Source organism: Rhipicephalus microplus, chromosome X, assembly GCF_043290135.1.
Source record: "Rhipicephalus microplus isolate Deutch F79 chromosome X, USDA_Rmic, whole genome shotgun sequence".
Classification (NCBI taxonomy): domain Eukaryota; kingdom Metazoa; phylum Arthropoda; class Arachnida; order Ixodida; family Ixodidae; genus Rhipicephalus; species Rhipicephalus microplus.
Window position 1 is genome coordinate 69,830,253 of NC_134710.1, and position 27,562 is coordinate 69,857,814.

General features: G+C 48.4%; 1 protein-coding gene across 1 annotated transcript in view; it reads right to left on the reverse strand.

The window, feature by feature from the left end:
• LOC119176664 (uncharacterized) overlaps positions 1-8,357 on the reverse strand; it is a 119,087-nt gene extending 110,730 nt beyond the window's left edge. Inside the window, exon 1 of the mRNA XM_037428022.2 lies at positions 7,813-8,357. Coding sequence (XP_037283919.2) covers positions 7,813-8,313 — 501 coding nt within the window. The 5' untranslated portion in view covers positions 8,314-8,357. The remainder of the gene's footprint in view (positions 1-7,812) is intronic.
• Between the last annotated feature and the right edge of the window lie 19,205 nt (positions 8,358-27,562).

Sequence of the window (27,562 nt, forward strand, 5' to 3'; positions counted from 1 at the left end):
ATTTGCAACTTTGTTTTCCATGATCGAAAAGCCCCGTTTTCTCGCCATGTGAGCTTGCAAAGTTCCCCGTGTTTGCTGGAAGCGATGAAATATTATGCGAACGTCCATCCGCTGAAATCACGTATCTTGCTTTAAGAGCACGCGTAGAATGTTCCTTGGCGCCTGCAATGCGTGTAAAACTAATAGATCGAATGTCATGAAAAACGTTGGTGGAAGCTTCCCTGCGATGTGTCTCTTCGTGAGGTTCGTGATTTATTATATTAGTGCCCCCCTCCCCACACACATGCACGCACGTACGCACGCACACATGTGAACAATGCGTAATAAAAAATCATGCGCTCTTGGAAAACCACAGTCGGCGTCACTTCTTTCCTCACCTACATTGATTGATTGATATGTGAGGTTTAACGCAACAAAAACACCATATGATTACAAGAGACGCCCTAGTGAAGGGCTCCGCAAATTCAGACCACCTGGGGTTCTTTAACGTGCCCACAAATCTGATCGCACGGGCATACAGCATTTTCACCTGTTTGTCACCTACATTGTCTCGCGTAGAAAATAACCCTGATTGTCATCCTCTAGCCCAATGTACTTTTTAAGTAAAGCTGAAATGGTGTCACAAAGGAGAAAACAAAAAAAAAGCAAGTCCGCGACACTGACATTCAAGTCGTCACCGTGAAAACGACCCTGACGTCGAGAGACACAGCTTCGCTTCTCACACATAATCTGCAGGCGTGCAACTTTCGCGTAGGGCTGCGCAACCCGGTGCAACGTTAAGCTGAGACTCGACCCGGCGCCACGAGCTGCCCCTCGAGGCCCCAGTGTAGCGCGACGGGGCGCAATACGTCACGCACGCAGCCGCCGCAGACCTTTCTTTTTCTGTCTTAACGTGCGCCACCCTTTCACAGTCGCTTCAACGTCTGACATAAACGTTGTAACATCTGACGGCCGGATCTCAATGGCGTTTCAGTGCGTGCGGCTATTAACAAGGCCAGCTAAGGATAAAACTCTAAACTCATTTGATCAGAAGTCGTGCCATGCTGGCGCTTATATATAACCGCACACGCGAGTCACGCGCTGACTGAGCGTGTTACGAAGCTGCGTCCGGAAAATAGCCTTTCCTGCAGTGTTAAGCGCACCGAGTAGAACAAGTGCGGCTCTGATGAACGATGATCACAACAGGAAAACAGCGCGTGCCATTTCGTCACGCTGCAGTGTACACTGTCAGAAAGCGTGTTTGAAGGCTAGAGAATTCTCGAGCGCGCGTTCGTGGCGCAGTATTGCAGGGTTTGTATTTCACGCCCTAAGATTCTCGCAAACAATCTCGCTAGTGAGACATATGCTTTTCATTCATAGAGGGCTGCGTGGTATATTACAAAGATGGTAGACTTCCCAGGTATATGATTAAACTCTCGAAATTTACTAAGACTGACAAAGTTCTTGGATTTTCACTTGGCTTGGACTAGCACCGCCGTGGTGGTCTAGTGGCTCAGGTACACGCCTGCTGACCCGCCGGACGCGGGATCTAACCCCGGCTGCAGCGGCTGCATTTCGGATGGAGGAGGAAATGCTGTAGGCCCATGTGCTCAGATTTGGGCGCCCGTTAAAGAACCCCAGGTGGTCGAAATTTCCGGAGCCCTCCGCTACGGCGTCTCTCATAGTCATATGGTGGTTTTGGGTCGTTAAACCCCACATATCATCACCACGGTGAGATTGTGAGACGCGCTGTAGTGAGAAACTGCAAATAATTTTTGAACGCTTGGGGTTACTTCATACAGATCTATAGCTTGGAGCATGGGCGTTCTGGCACCTAGTCCCCGTCGAAATGTGGCCACCCTGGTCGTGAATTGAACTCGCACCCTCGGGTTTTGAAGCACGACATGCTGCCTGCTGTATAGGCTACAACGAGATGCATCATGTGGGGCTGCCCCTTTTGAGGGTGGTGGTGTGGCTATGAATATGCAATAAAGAAAAACGTATGCTTAACTCCAACGGATTTTTTTTAAATCAGCACAGTGGATCAGAGAAAAAACAGGGATAACGGTATTTTACTAGTTACTTAAAAAAAGTAGTAAGGCACCTGGGCAGATCACGTCACGTGAAGGGCAGATAAGAATATCTGTGGCTTAACGTCCTAAAACCACCACGTGATAATGAGAGACGTCGTAGTGGAGGGCTCCGAAAATTTCGACCACCTGGGGTTCTCTAACATGCGCTTATATCACACAGTATACACGGGCCTCGACCATCGCGCCTCCACGGAAATGTGGCCACCGTGGCTGGGTTCGAACCTGCGACCTTAGGGTCAGCAGCTGAGCTCCTCAACCACTGCTCCACCGCAGAAGGGCAGATAGCCCGATGGTCAGTTAGTGTGATGGAATGGATACCGAGAATAGAAGGCGTAGTAAAAGACGGCAAATGGTTTGGTGTGAAGACGAAATTATGAAATTGGCTGACATAAAACGCAATATGTTTGTGCAGAACCGAATAAGCTGTCGATGATTGGGAGACGCTTTCATCCTACAGGGAACATAAAATGGTGTGGTCATGATAATGGGGCTTGAAATTTTGTTCTTTGTTTGTCTGGCGGCCTATGGTAAGTATTTTACATCCTTTTATTATTGCTTTCATTTACACTGTACTTGCGACAATCATTTTAGTATCCCCGGAGACTTCCGAGATCACGTGACCGCACTAGACACGTTCCACTGAAGTACTTGCATTCCCGAAACTTTCCGCAACAACTATGCTTCGTTCGTTATAAATTCTTGTTATAACGTTTCCCTTGTGCCATCATGCGTCACGAGTTATTGCACTATAGCAGTGTATTAGCCGCCTGCAATGTTTTTTTTTTGTTGTTGCGAAACTCATATTTAATTTTACACACACTCCACGTCAATTTTAAGGCCCCTATTGGGCCCTTAACTTCCTTGAATAAAGAAATAAAAATAAATAAATAAAGTGTGTTCAGTGATTACCGTTTGTTAAACGCTCATACCTTTCACTGCGTGCTACTCAGTAATAATAACTGCTGGGGTTTAACATCCGAAAACCACGATATGATTATGAGAGATGCCGTAGTGGAGGGCTCCGGAAGTTTTGACCGCTTGAGATTTTTTTTTAACGTGCACCTAAATCTAAGTATACGGGCATCGAGCATCTTTGCCTGCATGGAAAGTGCGGATTGTGGCGTTCAAAGTCGGATCTTTTCACTGCTCGAAACTTAAATGTTGGTAGCTCAATGCCAGTGTAGTTTGGTTTTGCTCTTTATATGCCAAGTTATTTAATATGAACACCTAGGGTTTTTATGATACCGTCCACGGTTGCGCGCACTGTGGCCCGATGAGTGCAGACACCAGCCGAAAGAAGGCTTTTTCTCGCAGCTTTCATAAACGCGGAGAAGCCGCCGTATTTCTCGAGCGCTCGTACATGTTTACTGCGCACCTGTTTAAAATCAGCACCGCAACCTTGTCCGTTTACAGGCGACAATTAGGCACAAAAGGGGCGCATTGGCACGCCACCTAACGCCGAGGGTGACTTGCACATTTATAACATGTATTTTAAAATAATCAATTGTGAAACAATGTTCTGAGTTAGTATTTATTGTTCATGTTTTATACTAGAACTTGCAAGTTACGTACTTCTAATCATGTCCTCACTACTGCCATGTGTATGTACAAGTCACCAGGGCCTTTGTCAAACCGTTCTCACGGCTTTTAGCCTTGGCGACCTTCCACTTTTTGTCTGGTAAATAAATAAAGTTTGAAGAACACGTGACGCCACCGTGGTCCCTTTGACGTTGTAAACGTCGCACGCGTCACGCGAGCTGTGCGTGCGGCGAGCGTTTTCGTCGAACGAAGGGCGGCCTCTTCTCGGCTGTGCTCCGCGTGAAGCCCAAAAAGCCCGAGTGCCGGTGATGTCACGTCGCGTAATCTTTGGCTGACGGCCGCGTGGCGCCAGGACGACAGCAATAGCACGCGGCCAACACAACAGCCCAGGCACGCGAAACGGGCAACACGTGTGTGCGCGCTACGCGGTATGGGATGTCGTTCGAACGAAAAAAAAAGTGGGCTTCAGCAATGCGTGGATCTATAGCTGCTGATACTTCCGTGATCAACGCAGTTTGTTCTTGTTAACGTATAAATTAAAGAAGTGTAAATTTAAGGGCTCGTTTTTCTTTGTTAAGCGTAATATTAAATTTCCTGCGCTAAGTTATTGTAACTTGCTAACAAGTAATCCACAATTACTGTTTATATTATTTTTGTATTATGCCGGAGCCTCTCACTGTGATTAAATGTTTCAATCGGGCATAATACGTGATTTCGTTAACTAAACACTTCCCATTACGTATTTTACAGAGTGAAGAGAAACGGCTATTGCAGCAGGAACCAAGATGATGTAAGCATGACGTTCAGTATAAGGCCGAAATAAAGCACACGGACAAAAACACTTGTCATTATAACGGCTAAGCGATCTCGTTCATTTCGACTACAGAATTCACTCGACGCCTACGCATGAGTTGCGTGTGATGCAACGACCATTCCTCCATCTAAGCGATGATCATATTGGTTGATAAGCTGTTCCTCGATTTGTTTCATTTTGTGCAGCGCCATTTGAAAATTGGTTGGCTCGAACTGTTTGAGAAATTTTTGTGCCTTATGGGCGCAATGCCACCCGCTTTCAGGCGGAGAGCCACCTATGGCGGCATAGGCCTATTACGCTAAGGTAGTTGAAACAGCTAGTCGAAGACAATGTGCGAAGGCGCCAACCCGTACATGCGGGCGGTGATCCGTCTGATGGATATGTGGGGTTTAACGTCCCAAAACCACCAGATGGTTATGAGAGACGCCATAGTGGAGGGCTCCGGAAATTTCGACCCCCTGGGGTTCTTTAACGTGCACCTAAATCTGAGCACACGGGCTTACAGCATTTTCGCCTCCATCGAAAATGCAGTCACTGCAGCCGGGATTCGATCCCGCTACCTGCGGGTCAGCAGCCGAGTACCTTAGCCACTAGACCACCGCGTTGGCGTGGGTGGTGACCCGTCGACGGATGTGAATTTTCTACCTCAAAGAGAGGCACAGTACATCACCAGCTACCTCGTATACTCTTCGAGCTTCATGACACAGCAGGATGCGAAAGCGTTCAAATGCCTTCGAGAAAGCTACAAACCGAACTCATTGTCTTTCGCGCGGCTTCGAAAGGATGGTGTTCCACTGCACCACCACTCCAAGTGTTGATCGACTCCGAGATTTCCGCCCCATTAGAGGGTTCATTTCGCAGGCACAATCTTTTGACGCGGTCGTAGCAGGCAAGGTCTTCATAACGCGTGCTGTATCCGAACAGAAGCATCAATGCCCTATCAGTATTCTTCTCGCCTCACATGATCCCACGGCCTGCTTAATGCTCTTTGTGTGGTTCTTTCATCGTGTTCCAGCGTTTAAATAATCAAAGAAAAGCTTGGTGCTCACGCGAGAGGAATTGAACGCTGCACAATCGGACATCAGCACGGTCGGCGTGCAGATCGGCGCACCCGATACAGGCTGATCAAACACTGCAGCTGCCTCGCGCTTAGCGTCTTCGTGCGGCCGCACTGATCGTACACGACCGTTGGCTGGCGGAGGAAATTTGTGTTCACAGAATGCCGTCTCTTCGTCGTTCTGCTCAGGTTCGAGCACCGAAATACAGCACACGGCACCATGGTTGAAGGGACAGCAGAGACGCTCCTGTATACATTTCACTGCCACGGGTGGTCCACCACGTTGGCAAACCACTACTGGCAGTCATTTGAGTACAATGCATGTATGTATCTCAAGATGATTTACTTATACCAGCCGCAGTACTCTCTTCACAAACGTGTTTTTTTTTACGTAAGCTTACTGGTGTGTGGCTTACTGACGTACGCCCATGGGCTAAGGGAAAGAAAATAATTGCAGTACAAGTGAAAATTGAGCGAGTTGGTTAACCTTGAGCGCTCACTGAAGACAAGAACGCAGTGTAGGGGTCCAAATGAGCGCTTAACACTTAACATCATAGTTAGGAGCTCGCTTTTGCCCTACACTGTGTTTTTTGGGCGCGTTGAAATTTTGCGAAGAAAATATGATGATGTACAAACTATACGTGGAATGTTTACAGATTTTTTTTGAGTAATTAGAATACTTCTTATGGGAAGGCTCTCGTAAAGCGTAAACGACACCTAAAAAGGTCACCTATGAAGTCAGCATGCACTCAATCTTGCGTCATGCTGCTATCATCGTCAATATCACAAAGCAAAACACTCTTTGTATCTCTTTTTTTAGACGGCAAGTTCAATGCTTTCGTGCAAGTGCCCACATAGTGCGCCACGGATGGAACACATGAAGAAAGCACTACGCAGATATAAGGCACTACCGATATCAAGACCGGTCCTGCTGAAATAAACCGCAATGCACTGCCTCACAAGCCCGTATCAGTGGTGACGGCAGTGTTGCAAGGAGGCAATGTTTACGTTATATGAGAGTTCTTTCAGCGTTAGTCTAGCGTTATTTCAATGTGAAATACGAATATGTTCACGTAGCTCAGAGCGGGGCTTCATCGTTGAAATCTTTTTCCCCCCACCTGTATAGGTCGTTTCGAAGACGGGCTTCAAATTGTTCCTGTGCTTTAGTCACCTTTGATTAATAATTAAAAGGCTCATAGCGTAACCAGTATATTCAAAATAAGAGTGCCCCAATAACTATTTAGCTATAGGCTGTCAGTCTAAGCACTCTGAGTGGCCATATTAATGTCACTGTTCTTCATAAACGTCTCGTTTGCAACATCGCGCAGCTAAAAGTCACACTGTCGAATCCTAAACTATACAGACCTACTGTCTTTATGTGTTACACCTTGACGTTCAAGTGAGTGCACTCAATGAAAGGAAGAACTACTGAGGATCTAAAATATTACACGCTCGTTCACACACGTTTGACTGCATATAACCTTAAGCTTTCACACGTAACCTGCGTTCCTTTACAGAGAAAAAAAAGATAGTTGGCTGCTTTAAGTGCATGGAAGCACAGTAAACTCACCGGAAGCACCCTCTCTTTTCTTCGGACTTTCGCATTCGATCTCGAGGGTCGTACTATACAATCCCACCACACAAAGTTTATAACAAGCTAATAAGCAGTTGACCATCGTGCAGTGACATTTGTTGTGCATACGTTGTAGCCTTAGCTTGATCATTTCATGAGAAAAACTGCCCACTAAATCATTCAGGAACAAAGTTAACCATATATTAATATCGATAGGTCATGTCATTGGCTAATAAATGACAGAAATCCATTACAATATAAGCAAAATATGCAAGCTTGCAGGGACTTGTAGGCCCTGTAACAGCTCACGTGCATGTGATAACTATGGGACATATTCTTTGATAAGTTCGTGTGTTTAAGCACAACGTTCGAAGACTGCTGCGGCTCAACGCTCGAAGATGTCCATACACAAATTGATAATGTAGCTTGTAGTACATTGTTCACGCAGCGCAAAGAAGACGGGACAAATCGCTGTGTACAGTCGTGCTCTTTCACCGCACATGCGATTGTTTTGCGTTACTGCCCGAATTAGGACGGTACATAATGTTTGCGTAGAGGACTACGAAGACACGACCCAGATCTATGCTGATCACGCGCAAATGAGGCCTAAATAACCTGGCCCATGCGACACTTAGTACGTCCACACTATCATGCAGTACTGCGTACAGGGGCGCAGCGCGGGGGGCCCAGCACCAGCGATGGCGCGGGTTGGTGCTGAACCCCTCGGCGACAGCATGCACGCCGGTGCAGGACGCACCTTGAGAAGCTTCTTGCAAGAGGTGATCATCTGGGGTGGTCCGAGCCACGGCGCGGCTCCGTCTCGGTCGGCGTCGTGTTGCTGCGCGAAGAGGCGCACCATCTGTAGCACAAGGGCATCGGGCTTGAGCGCCTGCAGTGCAGTCGAGGGCTCCTCGAGGAAGGTGGCGCGCGCGTACAGGGCCTCGAGGGGCGGCAGAGACGCGGGCAGCTGCTCGAGCAGCACCTCGACCGGCAGTTCGGCCACCAGCGCGCGGAAGGCGGCCGGCGCGAGGCGTGAGAGCAGCGCGGCGGCCTCGCGGTGCTGCTGCCGCTCGCAGAGCAACAGCACGCGTCGTAACGCCGCTCCTCCGCCCATGTCACTCAGGCTGGCCGACGGGCCGCCGCGTTGGTCGTCGGAGAAGCCCTGGAGCCAGTGCGAGTCTCGCCAGGTGAGCTTCTGCACGTTGCGCCGCTGGGCGCCCGCAGACCGCTCGGGACGGATGCGCCTGCCGCTGCTCATGGCCACACAGCCACTGGTGAGCGAGCAAGGCGCCCAGGCCGCCGCTCTCTCGCCCACTGACACACTGAGCCAGAAAACGGGTTCGGTCCACCCGCCGACGGCCGAAAGTGGCGGCCGCACCCTGCTGATCTGAGAGGAGGAAGGGCTTTGGCCACGAGCAGGAGTCAACCCGGGTCGGGAATCCAGCTCTCGCTCCTGTTGACACCTAATAGAGGAGAGGACACTCTGCCTGCAATTAATATTTTTTTCTGATTCATATGAGCAGATTCGCAGCACAGCATAAGCAACAACTGGCTATAGCCATCCACCCACGTTTCACTGTTTAATCAATCAAACAAACAATCAATCAATCACTTTTTTCAGCTGATATAGTGTGTACCCCTTAGGTAGCTTCATTTAGATGACATTTGCCCAATTTCGAAAACTGTTTCAGCAATAGACCATCGCTTCTAAGTTGGAATTCAAGCAGGAAATGCCAACACCCTCAGTCATTCCTTTTTCTCTAGAACATCTCGGCAATGGAACCACCTTCCCAATGACAGTCACCATCATTGATAACAAACTTTTTCGCAAGGCTACAGCTTACCTTCATTAACTTGGAATTCATGAAATTTTGTTATTGTTGTCGTAAAGTTGTATAAACAGGAATTAATGTCAAATTACCTTGTTTATTCTTAATATATTTCCAAAGCATTTCCTTTCTACATTGTATGTACTGCTATTTCTTGTCTATTGTTTTATTGCACTGTCGTTTTACGTTCTTGTTCTGTTATTTACTACCCAAGTTTGTATAACTTCCCGTTCACCACTCCCCTCTGTAATGCCCTCGGGCCTTGAGGGTACAATGAATAAATAAATAAATAAATAAAAATAAATAAATAAATAAATAAGTAAAAACTACGTATAATGCTACGCAGATTACGTCATATGGCCGAAATAAAAAAAAGCGATGCTATTCGAACGCAAGTGACTAAGCGTCATTTTTTATATGCTATCAGTGAGAATTGAAGAAAAGAGTGGCTAGACCGGCTTGACGATACCATCAGCTCTTCCGTAACATGCAAGGAGTCGGCAACAGCAGTTTCGGGTCATAACGGGGCTGCTACTATAGAATAAATGGAAAACTGTCAAACGAGTAAGTGAACACAAGGAAAACGAAGAATATTGACGCGTGTGTATTGTCACCTTTTCATTCCGTGTTGGTTTTTTTTTTTTTCTGCTCATGATAAGTGCCACCACGGCGTTTTCGTATACCTCGGGCCTGAGAAAAGGAGGATTAGACAACGAGCGTCGTCGCACCCAGACTGATAACCACCGCTTTGCATCACTGCATCTCAATTGGTCGCCGAGTAGATTCATTACGAGCACGAAGCAAACGGCACCACGCGCGCGCCTTCCGCTCTTTCACATGCGAGGTTTGATTGATATGTGGGGTTTAACGTCCCAAAACCACTCTATGATTATGAGAGACGCCGTAGTGGAGGGCTCCGGAAATTTAGACCACCTGGGTTTCTTTAACGTGCACCCAAATCTGAGCACACGGGCCTACAACATTTCCGCCTCCATCGGAAATGCAGCCGCCGCAGCCGGGATACGAACCCGCGCCCTGCGGGTCAGCAGCCGAGTACCTTAGCCACTAGACCACCGCGGCGGGGCCATGCGAGGTTTCATAAAAGACCCGGAACGACAGCCTCTTTTGCTGGAATCTATTTCAGCATTGCCCTCATAAGCGATTTTTTATAGCGCTCTGTCGGTACAGTTTACCCCCGGTGAACTATAGCGTAAGTATAGTGCATCTTTTTTCAATAAGAATGAATAAAAAATATCAGGTGGCTCTGCCACGAGCTGCATAAAACTTTGTAAACACACGAGCGCACTATAGAAGGATCACATTTCGACCCCTCCTTCGAAATTAAGCCTCCCTTTCAACTTTGAGAAGTTTGGAGGGACCCTTAATGACAATTATTTTCGCATTGAGAATGAAAAAAAACTGCACTCAGCTTTGTACAGCTGAGAGTCGTATTAGCTTATGTGAAAGGGAATGTATACAAAAAGGGGATAAGTCGTCAGAGTAACGACTGTAAGATTCTATTTATAAAATAATGCGAACTGTGGTAGTCGGCGCACGCAAATATTTTATTAGCCAATCAGGCTAATTGGAACGTGAGTATGCAATTAGCGTGCGCGCATGTGTGCACGTGTGTGTGTGTGTGTGTGTGTGTGTGTGTGTGTGTGTGTGTGTGTGTGTGTGTGTGTGTGTGTGTGTGTGTGTGTGTGTGTGTGTGTGTGTGTGTGTGTGTGTGTGTGTGTGTGTGTGTGTCATTGAACGGAACTGCAGATCATGATCAAGCCTCGAGTGACTTCGGAGTATGCAGTCAATAAGCGTAGATAAAAATTTTAACATATTTCGACCAATGGATTTCAAGTCTGGGACTGTAGTGCCATGTGACACAACCTAAAAATAAACATCGCATACAGGGATACACGTCTCAAACACATGTCTCTATAATGATGTTACATTATATGCTATAAATTAACTGTGCGAAGCATCCGCTGCCCTATAGTTTCCTGGTTTAACTTCTTAGTGTGATCTACTCCGATAGGCTGTAGCACCCAGAAGAACTGTCAAGAAGGTTCGGGAAGGTTGGCGAAGAAATGTTTGGTCTTAACTAAGGACATTGTCAGTACATTGCGTGTTTTTCTGCGAGCGCCCGTTGTTTGACAGCTGGGAGAGAACCAAGTGCCATTTTAGACTGACAGATCATATCTCTCTTCGGGGGTGACTTGGTGAAGTGCTTTTGACAGAGGAACATGACCGATGTGCAGCGTGTAAGTGTGCACCTACTCACTCGAGTTACGCGTAGCTTAATTCCACTCGCCTAATATAGACTACATGTCCCATGTTAGGCAGCGCCGGGTAATGGCGCACTATCCAGCGCTGAATAGTCAGCGCTGACTTTGCTTTCTCTTTCCACGTTTTTACGAATCTCCCTTGACCAAATGCAGAGCGATCCCAAATGCAATAGATAAAATCCAGTGCATCGACCTTCTGGTCAATAAAACCTATTCCTTTGAACCGACCCACGTTTGTAGTGCTTCTTGTGTGGCACAACACATTACTTCGCCGTCAGTAAAGGTAGCGAAGGGTGGCTCAATAATTAAGGAAGTGAGCGTCAGCCAGGCGACCTCCCACAGCGCCACCGTCTTAATGAAGGGCCCAACTGCGTGGTCTACTCTTTGGCTTAGTGCTTTTCCCTGTCTGTGTACGGCCGGGTGCGGCAATTTGACGAACGTGACGTTGGAATGGTCATGGCCTGAGAAATTAGTTAAGGGACGAAGCGGGAGATAAAACAGCGAGGGAGAGATGTTTGTAATGTAGGCAAAATGTTTCACTGATAGCCTGATATGATACTCCTGTCGGGTAAAAGGTATGATATTCGCAGCGATAAGAAAACAAACGAAAAATGGAGCATACATCCGCAAACACACGCGCAGTCTCCGCTTACGCATAATTTCTCATAACTAATTTTAGTATTAAAAATATTATAGACTCAAATACCATTTCTCGATGGGACAATGTTGCTTCATACCGTCAGGCTAAAGAGGCGTTGCAGCACAAGCGCTAAGTAGCATTCAGAGGTTGCCTTTCTAGTGAATAACGACTATATGATCAGGCTGAAAGCGCCTCAGGGAGATTGTATACACATCGAACAGTCTTGAGAAGTGAAGATCACATAGTATGGTAGGGTAAACTGCCCCCCAAAATTCACTGTACTCTGAGGAACAAACCTGTGGAAGCCCGACGTCGAGCGGCCGCTCCAAGCGGTTCAAATGCCGCGCCGAAGTTCGCCGCGCGCCCTCTGGCGTAGGCAGCTTGGCTCGCAAAACTTTTTCTCAAAGTGCTTTTCCTGTAAATTTTTCAACTTCAATGTACCTTTTCTCGAAAAGTATGAAACTTTGTATGCGTAAGCTACAGCAAGTTAGAAACAACCTCAACTAAAAAACTGTTGATTTCATAAAAAGTTAAGTTTAAAAAATTACACAACAATACGCACCCTTCATGGGATTGTACAAGCAGTGTTTTTTTATTGTTAAAAAAACTTCATGACAATGTAATATCTTTTAGTTTAGATGTAACCTATGTGCCTCTACAACAACACGGCTGAACATGCTTGCAGAGAAAAGGTACCCTGAATAAGTGAACCCCCTTTAAAATTTGGGAGAGGGCCATAGGAAGGATAAGCAACCTAGACATAAAAAAGGGTGTCAGTTAATACCCAGCGGTATTTTTTGTGAGCACGTAATATTTTATGGGAATAAGTGCAGCCGTTTATGAGATATTACGCTAAAACTGACATATACCATTTACCCTTCCATACCCCGTTTTTTTTTAAATATAGTTAATATAAGCCAAGTTGACCTTTGTACGCTGTACCTTGGCCTTGCCGACAGAAGCCTCTTCACACGTTGAATTTACAAAGCGGATCAAAAAAGAAACGGTGTGTATACAAAATGAGAAGGGACAGCTATATATACACAGCACTAAGTAGGTTGCGAATACTGAAGGTACTTGCGAAGGGAAACAAGGTCGGCCGGAGAAGCGGCGCCAAGACACTATGGTGAACAGTCTTGACGCTATGAAGTCGAAAATACACGAAAAGTAACACCTGTGTGAAAGGGCGAAGGGCTCAACAGCTGTGAAAAGCAGCGAGAGTGCATGTAAAAATGGAACACGCTTTATGAAAGAGCAAAAGAAAGGTCTGAGGTACGACGGAGGGCAGTGACTTCATTCTGCGCTTTTATGTAGGAGAACTCGCACGCGCCGCTTGGCCGGAGGTCTTCACCTCTGGTGGCGACAGGCGTGACTATCTGACCACACCATGGCCCCGCTACGTGCGTTGCCAGTGAAAGGAGTCCTTTCGCTACGGCCTCCTTCTTGCGTAATTTGATCCCGTCTTCCGCGGTTCGGTTGAGAGCATATGCCCTTTGATGCTAGGCTGGCGCCTGAGGTGGTGCCTGGTCCTGCGTATGAAGTCTGTAACCAAAGCGCTCGCAGCTGATTGTCTTTTCAGTTTGACAAATTTTGCAACTTAACAGAAAGGTTTTATTGCAATAGCGATTATATGGACACTCTCGGCTGGACTTTGCCGCCGGCGTCGATGTCACTCACCGTACACGCATATATATATATATATATATATATATATATATATATATATATATATATATATATATATATATATATATATATATATATGTATATATATATTTATATATATTGTAAGCACAATATTGACAACGTTTGACCTTCATCTTCTTCATCTGTATATAATCATCATCACGAAAAACGTCGTCTTCGTTCGAAGGGTTGATCAGGCAATTCGGCCTAATAAACGCCGTCGAAACTCCAACACTGCTACTGTCTTACAGAGTGGCGGAAGTGCTTTGACCCCCAAGTCCTCTCCGACGTCACGTTCCCCTGGAGCTTCGTTCGGGTCGCCGCTTGCTTCCCCTGTCCGCTGTCATGGCTCAAGAACTGCTGCCCGGAACATCCAGCATCCCTGTCCAACAAACCATTCCTGCGTGGATCGTCAACGCTCGGCAGCGCGACCCACCCATCTTCTGTGGTCTTCCACTCGACGACGTCGAGGTATGACTAAAAGAATACGACATGACCAGTGTTTATAACCAATGAGATGAGCCTCAAAAACTTCGTCACGTCGCCTTCTATCTGTCCGATGTCGCGAAAACGTGGTTTTTTAACCAAGAGAGCAGCTTCTCGGATTGGCCTACTTTTGCTCAACAAGTCCGTAGAATTTTTGGAAAATCGAACATCCATTCCGAAGTGTCGAAACGGAAGCTCGATGGGCGTGCCCAACTTCCCGGGGAGACGTACACTTCGTACATTGAAGACGTCCTTGCCCTTTGCCACCGCGTGAACTCGGCGATGACAGAAGCTGATCGTGTTCGCCACATCATTAAAGGGATAGGCCATGTCGCGTTTAACGCTCTGGCTGTTAAAAACCCCACCACCCTTGAGGACGTCATCACGACATGTCAGCATCTTGATGAACTTCAAGCCAATCGATTGCACCCAGACTACCCAGACGCCAGTGACAGCCGGCCTTCCTCGGATGCGGATTTGCACGCGCCGATTCGCACTCTGATTCGCGAGGAACTTCAAGCGCAAGGGTTGTCATGTGCACCCGCCCCTCGGCCTCACTCTCAATCTGCTGGTCTGCGCGACATCATCAAAGAGGAGCTCTCATTCATGGCTGGCGCTCTCCCATCGAACACTACGGCGCCACCAACACCACCCATGACGTATGCGCAAGTCGCTGTCATGCTACCTGCCTTCGTTCAGCACGCGCATCCTGTTCCTGCGCAGTCCAATGTAGCAGCCTTTGCGCCACACTTGCCTGTCCCAGCGCCAGTACCAGCGCCTGTGACAGCTGCAGCACACTACGACCCCTGGCGCTCACCTCGCCCAATATGTTACTATTGTGGCATTCGGGGCCATATTTCATGATTTTGCCGCAAGTGCCAACAGGACGAACGCCGTGGCTACGACGTTTACGAAAGGGATTTGGAGCCATCCCCGAACCAGTACCAGCGACGCCATACGACACGTTCCTTCTCTCCGACTTCTCCACTCGCCGCACCTCGCCCCTGCTATCCCGGACGCCGCCGGTTCCCTTCACTTCTACGGCGCTCAACATCTCCTCTGAGACCGGCTGTACCTACTTCTGACTACCACTCGGAAAACAAGCTGGTGCAGTTTTTGGAGGGAAAGCTGCATCGCTTGAACAAACACCAAGACCTCCAGAGGGCCCAACCAACTTGTTATTAGTGTATGCGGAAGGGGTACCAGTTCAGGCATTGGTGGACACGGGGGCTGCTATTTCTGTTATTCATGCAGATTTGTGTACTCGTCTACGTAAAGTTACCACACTTTATACTGGCACTCTCTTACGTAGCGCAAATGACTCGCAGATACGGCCATCAGCACAGTGCACCGTTAGAGTTTTCATTGATGGTACCTGGCATCATATTCAGTTTGCCGTGATGGATTCTTGTGCTTTTATGCTTATTTTAGGATGGGACTTTCTTTCTAATGCTGCTGCTTCCATCTCTTGTCGACAACGACTCATACATATGCGAGAGACGGATGATATTTCCCCGAAATTATCACGTGACCGGCTACGAACAGCCAATGACTTCCTTGTGCCACCTAACCACGAGCACGTTATCACGGTTATGTCTGACTCCATTGACCATGGTGACGTCCTAGTCAGTTCATCAGCCCGTTGTCTATCCAGAGGGATAGTACTTTCATCGAGTCTTGTCCGCTTCTCCAACGGCACCGCATTTCTCGTAGTACTGAATATTACCAATGAGCCGATTCTGCTGACCTAGGGCACTGTTGTAGTTTCCAGCGTGGACACACAACCTATCTCTGTAGTGGCTTCGGATACCAGTCTGGTGGAATCACGTTCAATACCAACAGATGCTCCACACACTACGGCTCCCCTCAATACCATCAGCACGGATCTCACTCCCCCGCAAGCAGACGAACACCTGGCGTTGTTGTCTAAGCATAAATTTTCTTTCGACGTACATTCCACTGCTCTAAGCCAGACTTCTGCGGTGGCTCATCGCATACACACCGACGGAACTTCTATTGTCCGTCGTCGACCATACCGTGTTTCTTCCAGCGAACGCAAGATCATCGACAAGCACGTTGCTGATATGCTGAAGAGAAACATCATCCGCCCCTCCTCAAGCCATTGGTCGTCACCTGTCGTTCTCGTAAGAAAAAAAGACGGTTCGGTGCGATTCTGCGTTGACTACCGCGCATTAAACAAAGTAACCAGAAAAGACGTATATCCCTTGCCTCGCATTGATGATGCCTTAGATTCCTTACAAGGAGCGGAATATTTTTCGAGCCTTGACCTGCGCTCCGGTTATTGGCAAACTCCAATGCACGAGGATGACAAGGAAAAAACTGCCTTTGCCACACCCGATGGGCTTTACGAATTTAACGTCATGCCCTTCGGCCTCTGCAATGCACCAGCAACGTTTGAACGACTGATAGACACTGTATTGCGGGGCCTTAAATGGAAAACTTGCTTATGTTACCTTGACGACATCGTCATATTTTCTTCAACATTCGAACAGCACTTGCAGCGCCTGGATGAAGTTCTGACGTGTCTCGCAGCTGCTGACCTTCAGCTCAACACCAAGAAGTGCCACTTTGCTAGCAAAAGTATTAAAGTACTCAAACATCTCGTCAGCAAAAATAGAATCCGGCCTGATCCCGGCAAGATTACCGCCGTTCTTCACTTCCCGGTGCCTCAACGCGTCAAAGAGCTGCGAAGCTTTCTTGGCCTTGCGTCGTACTTCCGGCGCTTTATACGAGACTTCGCCACCATTGCTGCGCCACTTCACCAACTCCTTTCTTCGGGAGCGTCATACGTATGGTCGGACGAATGCCAAATGGCTTTTGACACCTTGAAACGTGCCCTCACGTCTGAGCCAGTGCTTTGTCATTTCGATAACGCCGCACCCGCTCTCCTCCATACTGATGCCAGCGGACACGGACTCGACGCTGAACTTCTGCAACGAACAGAGCGTTATGACGAACGTGTGATCGCATACGCAAGTGACACCCTCACAGCAGCAGAGAAAAACTACACCATCACTGAGCAGGAGTGTCTCGCCGTTGTCTGGGCCATCCAGAAGTTTCGACCATATCTTCAAGGCCGCCACTTTACCGTCGTCACTGACCACCACGCTTTGTGCTGGCTGTCGACGTTGAAGAATTTGTCTGGACGTCTCGGTCGCTCGATACTTCGTCTCCAATAATACGAGTTTGACGTTATCTACAAATCCGGCAAGAAACACAACGATGCCGATGCCCTTAGCCGCTGTCCTTTACAATCCTGATTAGGCACTCCTGGCCTGTCGCCAACTGTGAGTGAACCCATCAAAGTGCCTCCGTGAGTTCATTCACTCACCGTTGTCGATTTTCTTTCTACCTTCAACAACGAAACGTTTGCATCCCATCAACGCAGCGACACTTACTGTTGCTCTATAAGGCATCGCCTTCAAGGCTCCTCTCGTCCTCCCAACGCTCGCGCCCATCGACAGCTGCAGAACTTCAAGACTGAAAACTCAATCCTTTACCGCTTTGTCTTCCACCCCGAAGGACAGCGCTGGGTTCCTGTTGCTCCTCGTTCCCTAAGGGCGCAGATTTTGGAGGCGTTTCACGATGACCCCAAAGCTGGTCATCTCGGTTTTCAAAAAACCTATGAATGCATCCGCAGTCGTTTTGCCGGGCCTGGCCTTTCCAACTGCGTAGCGCAATATGTTGCGTCATGCTCGCTATGCCAACGCCGCAAGCGACCCACTTCCTCCCCGGCCGGTCTTCTACAACCTCTTCCGTGTTCTGACGCTCCCTTCGATGTCATTGGCATTGACTTCTACGGACCGCAACCAATATCACCTAGCGGCAAGCGCTGGATTGTCACAGCAGTCGACCACTTAACAAGGTACGCCGAAACAGCTGCACTTCCTTCAGGATCAGCAGAGGACATTGCCACATTTTTTCTGGAGGCAATCTTCCTAAGACATGGTGCACCACGCATCTTATTGAGCGATCGCGCCAAGGCGTTTCTCTCGAAACTACTCGAACAAGTCCTCCACGCATGTAATACGATTCATAAGACGACATCCAGCTACCATCCCCAGACTAACGGCCTCACAGAGCGCTTCTATCGAACTTTGACCGACATGATATCTATGTATATCAACGCCGACCACACCAACTGGGATACCATCCTGCCATTCGTGACTTTTGCGTACAATACCGCTACGCAGCGCACCACGGGCTATTCCCCATTCTTTCTCGTCTATGGCCGTCAACCAACATCTCCGCTCGACATCTCCTTTTTTGACGTCCCTGTGAACTCGTCATCGTCATAGAGGGAGCACTTAATCTCTTGCCTAGCCGATTGTCGCCGACGCGCCCACCTCAATACATAGGCAAGCCAACAAGAGCGAAAGACTCGCTACGATGGCATCCACCGCGTAGTTCACTTCAATACTGGAGACGAAGCACTGTTGTGGACCCCAACGCGGGTTCCCGGCCTGTGTGATAAGTTTCACTCACGTTTCATTGGCCCCTACGCTATAGTTGAGCAGACGTCTCCTGTTAACTATCGAGTAACCTCTGTTGTCATGCATCCCGATGGCCGTTTTCGTGGTACGGAGGTTGTTCACGTGTCGCGCCTAAACCCATTCGTGCGCCGTACACCACCGTCACAAACAGCGGCCTAATTGGCCGCTTCCGCGCGAGGGGGAAATTAGTGTAAGCACAATATTGACAACGTTTGACCTTCATCTTCTTCATCTGTATATAATCATCATCACGAAATACGTCGTCTTCGTTCGAAGGGTTGATCAGGCGATTCGGCCTAATAAACGCCGTCGAGACTCCAACGCTGCTACTGTCTTGCAATATATATCACGCCGTCACGGACCCTCCCGGCACCGCGGCGACAATCTTGGGTGGCCCGACACACGTCAAGAACTGAACAGCACGTGATATGAACCGTATGTGGATGTAGACGGACAGATAGCTTCGTTCGCAGTGTTGACAGTGGTTCTTCCTCTTTTTTACTTTCTTTCTTTTCTTTCTTTTTCTTTTTCGTCTTTTTTCTCCCCCCTTTTTTATTTTTTTTATTTTTTCTAGTTCCCTCTCACTCTCGCAAACATTTTTCAAGGCGAGAGGGACGCGGCAGCAACAAAGTTTGGAAGCTCAAGTCAGTATAACTCATCCCCTGATGAAGGGAGGACCCCTCCCGAAACTGTTGGGAAATAAATATATTTATCCTTGTTGACAACGCTCCCGTCGTGCCATATGATTGATTTGTGGGGTTTAACGTCCCAAAACCACCATATGATTATGAGAGACGCCGTAGTGGAGGGCTCCGGAAATTTTTGACCACCTGGGGTTCTTTAACGTGCACCCAAATCTGAGCACACGGGCCGTCGTGCCATATCTCATATATATATATATATATATATATATATATATATATATATATATATATATATATATATATATATATAATGTTTCGTCTACGAGAGGGGTGTCCTCTTCTTCTGCCATCACCATGTTCCCCGCTACACAGGTGCACATACCTAAATTACACATGTGGTAGCATTTCCCTCTGCGCAGACGAAGCCCACTGGGTGAGTCAAACAGTCTCTCGAGGAACAAAGTGCTTCAAACGTGCAACATGGACAAGTTCAGTTTTTGCAGACCGTCGGCCGTTTGAATGGAGACGCGCTATGCGGTAAACTGAATCGCTGATACGGTCTACAACAAGATAAGTTCCCGCATAGTGCGCTAGCAGTTTCTCGCTCAAACCACGTTTTCTAGTTGGAGTCCACAGCAACACTAGGTCACCGCGATTGTACGTCACGTGTCAGCGTCGGCGGTCAAAATGTGCCTTCGAGCGATCTTGCGAAGCAAGAGTGCGCAAATAAACAAGGCGTCTTGCTTCTCCGGCCCGACAGATGATCTCGGATATGCAGGGATCATGGTGGTCCAAACACGGGAAAATGGTACTCAGGGTATGACGAGGTGGTCGAGCATATAGAAGAAAGAAAGGACTGTAGCCGGTAGTTTCATGCTGAGCGGTGTTGAATGCAAATGTGATAAAGGGCAGAATACTGTCCCAGTCCTTGTGATCTGATGCAACATATAGACAGCATGTTCGAGAGAGTTCTGTTTGTTCGTTCAGTTAGACCGTTCGTTTGGGGATGATATGGCGTAGAGTGCCGAAACCCTGAAGCACAGACAAGAAGCATCTCTTCCATCACGTCTGCTGTGAATTGTCGGCCACGGTCACTGATTACAATTTTGGGAGGTCCATGTCGAAGAATTACAAAACGTAGCATGTAGGAAGACACATCGGCTGCAGTTGCCGATGGTATGGCAGCTGTCTCGCAGTGCCGTGTTAAATGGTCGGTGCAAACGACTATCCAACGATTTCCATCAGACGACCAGGGAAAGGGTCCAAGGAGGTCAATCCCGACTTGCTCGAATGAAGTTCTAGGGGGCGGCACCGGATGTAATCGCCCTAAAGGAGCACTTGTTGGGCGCTTATGACGTTGGCACTCGTTACAGCTAGACACGTATTGTTTCGTCGTCTGGCGCATTTCGGGCCAGTAGAATCTTTCTTGAAGACGGCAAAGAGTTTTCGCTGTGCCTAGATGACCGGATGTTGGGTCATCATGCCTAGCCTGCAAGACATAAACGCGAAAACTCTTCGAAACCACCAGAAGATATCGTGAACCGGTGTTGGTGTAGTTCTTTTTGTAAACTAGCCCGTCTCAGATGCAGAAGTGCGTAAGCGATGATTTTGGTTTGGTAGCAAGAAGCTGTTGTATGGTGCTGTCCCTTTGTTGCTCATCCTTAAAGGTCTTGTTATCAGGAAATGGTTGGTCGAGTGATGCAATGGAGGTATCGAAGGTGTCCGCGTCACATTCCGTCGTTGGAAGCGGTAGTCGTGAAAGACAATCTGCGTCAGCGTGACGTCGGCCGCTTTTATAGAAAACCGTGAAGTCATCTTCTTTTAGACGAAGTGCCCAGCGCGCCAGCCGACCAGATGGGTCACGCAGATTGACCAACAAGCAGAGAGAATGATGGTCTGTCACGACGGTAAAGGGGCGTCCGTACAGGTAGGACCGGAAGCGCTGCACTGCGAAGACTACTGCAAGGCATTCTTGCTCTTTGACAGTGTAGTTACGCTCGGACTTGCTGAGCGAGCGACTTGCATACGCTATGACGTGTTCTTGATTATCCAAGCGTTGAACCAGGACAGCACCTACACCAATATCGCTAGCGTCTGTGTGAATCTCAGTGGGTGCCAGAGGATTGAAGTGTCGAAGAATCGGATGAGACGTCAAAAGAAACTTCAACTCCGAAAAAGCATACTCGCATTCCGGGGTCCAGTCAAACTGCGCACCTTTCTAAAGCAGGCACGTGAGCGGGTATGCGATATTGGCAAAGCCAGGAATGAATCGGCGAAAATATGAACAAAGCCTCAAAAAGTTGCGCAGTTCTTTCACAGAGTTTGGTTCCTTAAATGCTTCAACTGCGGCCGTCTTGGTGGGATCCGGTCGTATGCCTTCTTTGTTTACTAAGGGTCCAAGGACGAGTGTTTGGCGCTCTCCAAAACGACATTTCTTTGAATTGAGCACCAAGCGTGCTTTGTTTAGGCAGTCCAGTACGAGGCCAAGGCGTGTGTTGTGCTCACAAAAGGTGCGCCCGAAAATTGCAACGTCGTCCACGTAACACATACACACTTCCAACTTCAATCCACGCAGAATGTTGTCCATAAATCGCTCAAAAGTTGCGGGCGCGTTGCAGAGTCCGAACGGCATCACATTGAATTCAAACAGCCCATCTGTTGTAACAAATGCCATTTTCTTCTTGTCTTCCTCGTGCATTGGAATCTGCCAGTACCCTGACCTCAGATCCATAGACGAAAAGTAAGAGGCCGATGATAGACAGTCGAGCACATCATCAATCCGCGGGAGTGGGTATACGTCTTTTTTAGTGATGGCGTTGAGACGGCGGTAGTCAACACAAAATCGCCATGTCCCATCCTTCTTCTTCACTAGAATTACTGGAGCGGCCCACGGACTACATGATTCTTGAATTACATTTTGCTTGAGCATCTCGCAAACCTGTTCATTGATCACTGCGCGTTCCGAAGGCGATACGCGATATGATTTCTGTCGGAGAAGTCTGTGAGATGTCGTGTCGATTCGGTGCTTTATACAAGAAGCAGGGAATGACGGTGAATCATGCTGAGCGAAATCCAAAATACCGGCATGTTTGCGCAGAATACTCGCCAGCTCATTACGTTCCTTGGTGCTGAGTGACTTATCAATCATAGCCGTAATGGTGGTGTCCCTGGCGTGCAGATTATCGCAACGAGTCTTATCCGGGGAATCATTGCTTTCTGCAAGGGTGGCAAGCGAGAATACTTGGTGTTCACGAATCTCTGCAAGTTTCACACCCTCCGGCAGCACTGTAGGTTCATTAGAGCAGTTAATCACCCATAAACCAGTATGCCCTTGCGCAACCGATAGCGTGCAGTAGGGTATTAAGACTGTCTTCTTTATGCAACTGAGATGCACGGGCTCCACAGTTGCGTCAAATGTTTTCTCGCTTGCAGGTGAACAGACAACAGGGACACATTTTGCAGACAACGGCGGCACAGTTGTGTCCACAGACACGCAAAGAGCACTTTCTTGAGAGGGCGAGTTTTCCGTAAACGCAACTGGGATATCGTAACCTATTGTAATTTGTCCTGTGCGGCAATCGACAGTAGCACCACATAGCTTCAAGAAATCGAGTCCCAGAATGACGTCATGCGTAGTATGAGGGAGAACAGCAAACTCTGCGACAAAGTTCTGGCACGCCAAACTAACAGTCACAGTACAGACACCAACAGGCTGTAACACCTCTCTGCTCACTCCACGAAACGTATCAGGACGGTCCCAACGAAACATAACCTTTCATCCAAAAAGGTGGGTGAAAACTAAACTCTTTACTGACATGGTTGCACCTCTGTCCACCAACGCCATTGTTGGTACACCATCGATAAGCACTCGAACCTTATTTCTAAACATGGAAGATAACGGAGGTATATCTGTTGAAATCGAAGACTGTCCGGCGACCTCACCTCCGACGGCCGCGCCGGCTAGTTTTCCGTAGGAGGCGAGGAGTGGCGGCGCCGAGGAGACGGTGATCGGTTGGCGCGAAGGGCAGGTGGTGGTGTCACACTGCGGTCAGAGGCCGGAGATTGGTTTCATAGCGGTCCTGGGATCTCGTAAGACGCGCTTCCCGGGAATGACGGTGCTCGGGAAACGCCAGAACGGTTAAATCTCGGTGATCGGTCGTACCTTGGCGGCTGCCGGCAGTTGCAATACCTGGCAATGTGTCCTTCGAAGCCACAGTTGTAGCAGACTGGTAGAGGACGCTCGCCGAACCAATGCTGAGACCGCTCAGCTGTGAAGGGTTGGTGACGAGCTTGCTGAGAGGGGGCTGCCCACCTCTGTGTGGCGGGGCCGTGACGAAGGCGTTGGCCATATCGCTGGTCGGTCGCGAATGAGTCACGACGTGGCCGCGGATTTCCAGTTTCGCTAATGTCTGCCACACATACCGATGGTGGCAAAGGAGCTAATGGCGCCGCCGTGTAGTAGGGTGGATTGGTAGGTGGATGCGGAATGGTTTCGTCAACCCTATACCACCTTGTCGCTGCAGCTCTTCACGCACAATTGCCCAAATAGTAGTGGCAAGGTCGGTGGGCGGGCTCACGTCGACGCTGGCGACCGTTGTCACATTTGCCAGCCTACCTAATTTCGGGGCGATGCGACGAGTCTTCAATTTTTCAAACGTGCGGCAGTGATGTTGGACGTCGGAGACAGAGGCGAGGTCATCCCTGCCTATCCGAAAATTGTAGACGTCTTCCGCTATGCCTTTCAAGAGGTGTCCGACCCTGTCTTCTTCAGACATCTGCGGGTTTATAACCTTGCAAAGCTTAAGAACGTCCTCTATATAAGCAGTGCAGCTTTCTCCAGGAGTCTGGGCTCTTCCAGCAAGAATCCGCTCCGCACTTTTCTTTTTTGAGTTGGAGTCACCAAAACACTTCTTCAGTTCTTGAGCAAAAAGAGCCCATGTTGTCAAGGACTCTTCGTGGTTTTCATACCACATCAGGGCAGTGTCCGTGAAAAACAGCGCGACGGTTTCCAGCTGATAGATAGAGTTCCAGTGGTTGTACCGGCTCACCATTTTGTAGTGCGTTAGCCACGCGTCCACATCTTCTCCTGCCATTCCCGCGAACGGGCGGGGTTTCATGTAGTGATGCCTAGGTGTAGCCAGCGTAGTCCTGCGCGAAGTCGAGGCGGTTGATTCCTGACCTTCGCTCTGGGCCAACACGACTGTTGTCGGCGGCAGACCAGCAAGGCGACGGCTCCGGCGAACTCCGAACAGCTGTGGCTCCGTGGTACGTCGACGTGCCGTACCCAGCACCTCTACCACTCTGTTACGTCTACGCGAGGGGTTTATTCAGAGCCAACGTAACGGTTGCCACCACCCCAGCATACTCTTCTTCTGCCACCACCATGTTCCCCGCTACACAGGTGCACATACCTAAATTACACATCATGTGGTAGCAATATATATATATATATATATATATATATATATATATATATATATATATATATATATATATATATATATATTCAAACACAAGGAAAAAATTCAGAAAAAGGCGAACGTGGGACTTCTGCGTCGTAAATTCGAGGTGTTAACCACTGAGCCAACGAGGAGCAAGTCCTTCGATGGTAAAATGGCAAGCTATTTTTATCTACCACATACATGCCTCTGCTGACGGGACTCCGGGGAATTTTTGTGTTTTCCACATTACCAGCAAGATGGCGCATTGAGCGCGCGTCGCCACATCGCGCGGCGGCACGGGCTATACTCTTCCACGCGTACTTTGCCCCGCTTAGAACAGGCGATGACGCTCCCTCGCGCGCCCTTATCTCGCGGGGAGGATCGTATGTATTGGCTGGCCTCAGGCTTTACCTGGAACGATTCTGTTGTAGTTACCGGGTGCAGAAAGGTCACTGCAATCATTGCAATCTTCTTTTGCGAAAAGCGCGTTCTTTTCAGCCACAGCGAAGTCAAAACGGAGACGCTTATTTGCGTGCTTCTGTACCTGCGAGTACGTTTCATGCGTATTTGCACGTGAGAAACGCGGGGCACGTTTCGATCTGTTTGGCATTCTACACGTGACCTTCCAATTTGTTGCTATCGCGTTCAATGCTTCACCTTTTCGGCAAAGCTGGGACTTTTTAGTAATAATAGGCATTGCCTTCAACAATGGGCAAGGTCTTTACCTCTGACTTCGGGACCATTTAATATGGCTAGGAGTGTAAAACACTAAAAATAACCAAAGAATTAAAACGTAAATGAGCAAAATAGTAACACATGAGGAATTTATATATATGTGTTATATACGATATTTACGTAATATGCTGTTACCATAAAAAGAGGCTTGAAGCAGTAGGTACAAATGTTTTTACAGCTGGTTAAGGGAGCAGCGCTGCCGAGCAGTGATGTTCTGTGCAGGGCATTTTCCCCTTTTCAGAGATGCTCTGCCTGTCATATTGAGTCAAAGAGTAAAAGGGAATCTTTGGGATATAGCAGGGAATTTCAGAGATGGTTAACTTCTCCTATGACGACCGATAATTAGCGGTCACAGTGGGCCTTCAACTGCTCTAATCGGCTCGGGTGCATGTACCACGCAAGTATAGCCTTTGAATGTGTTCCAGTGGTTACCGGGACATTGTGGTATTGTCGGTAATGACCTTGCTGATAATGCTGCCCGATCCGCCCACGCGGACGTCCAGACAACCCCAATTCCATTGTCGAGAACCGACGCTGCAAGGGGCCTTCACTCATTCGCTAACACCATGTCGAAAACTTGGCTGAGTGACCCCAGTGTCAGGAACCGCCGCCTACACAAATTGGACCCATCGAAAAAGCTTCAAGTTCTATCGGACCTCTCCCGCCAGGATGCAACTTTACTGTGACGCCTGTGGTTAGGAGTAGCTTTTACAAAGGCGTACTCCTTTCGCATAGGAATGGCGGATAGCTCCCGATGTGAATCGTGCGACACTGACGAGACAATAGAACATCTACTGTGTTCATGTGAACGTTTTGCGAGCGAACGCAACTTGCTACGCGAAACGTTAGAGACACTAGACAGTAGACCTTTTTCCGAAGAGAAGATACTTGGCTCATGGCTCTACGCGTCGCTGGCCAGCAAAGCGACGCGGGCATTGCTAAGTTTTCTAAAGACGACCGGACTACGCGACCGCTTATAAGCGTGCAATGTACAAGGTCACATCTATACACACGTTGCCCTTCACTTCTCTCTCTCTCTTCTCCTTTAATCCCCTCACCCCTTCCCCCAGTGCAGGGTAGCAAACCGAACGTGCGTCTGGTTGACCTCCCTGCCTTTAATTTCTTCCCTTCCTCCTCCTATAGCCTTTGAGATTTGTTTCTGATATTTACGCGAAGTGATTTCTAGTTCACTAGTGGTGTTAGGCTTGAAGCCCAAAGTGTGCAGCGTACTAATAGTATTTGAAACAGTAAAGCCATGCTTTTTGTGTGTGGCAGTGAAGTGGCGAGTCATGATTGCAAAGTTGCCAGCACGCGAGACACGTGTAATTATAGTATGCGTGTGCGTGGATGGGGGCGGAAGTTAGCGCTGTTGTTCAGAAAAATATGCTGAAAATTTCGTAAACTTTTCCAGGGAAAAATTCCGAAATAGGGAATTTTCGTGTATCTGAATGGGAATTCTTCGGCGTAGTACGGAACATCACTGCTGCCGACCCGATCAGCTCGCGTCGGTCTATCCTCTGTCTTCGTTGGTTTGGCCGTGATGCCACTGACACGTGGTATTACGCCCGGTGGCGGAAGCACCGTGTCAGAGCTTTAAAGGTCGTTTTTAGAAGCAGTGTTGTAAGGTTTGAGGCGTGTGACGTGAACAACATCACTGGACGGAGCAGATGACGAGAGAGAGATGAGGCCAATCTCATAGGTAATAGGTACCACTTCACGAAGTACCCGGTAAGGCCCCGCTTTACGAGACAAAAGTTTTTCAGATAGGCCCACCCGACGATGAGGCGACCACACAAGGGCAGCGGGAGCGAAGTGAAGCATCGTATCGACGACGTCGGTTCATATGCGGCGCTGTCAGTCGAGCGAGGGTGAGCTGACGGGCATGATCGGCCCGTGCAGTCACATCGCGGGCATACTCACTGGTGGACGAGGTGCGGGCTCAGATGACTCTATCCAATAGTAAAGTCGGCTCTCTATACAAGAGGTAGAAATGTGAAAAGCCTGCTATGACGTGTCATGATGAATGGTACGCGAAAAGGTTTGGATAACACCCAAGTCTCGGCGGTTTGGTGACACGTATAGATAGCGAACATATTCATGAGAGTGGAGGTTAAAGCGTTCCGTGAGGCCATAGGTTCGAGAGTGGTAAGCAGCGGTTAGAATGTTTTGCGATGAACAGGAACTCAGCATGTCGGCGATAACTAGGGATAGAAATGTGTGACCATTGTCTGTGAGCAGTTGTCTTGGGGC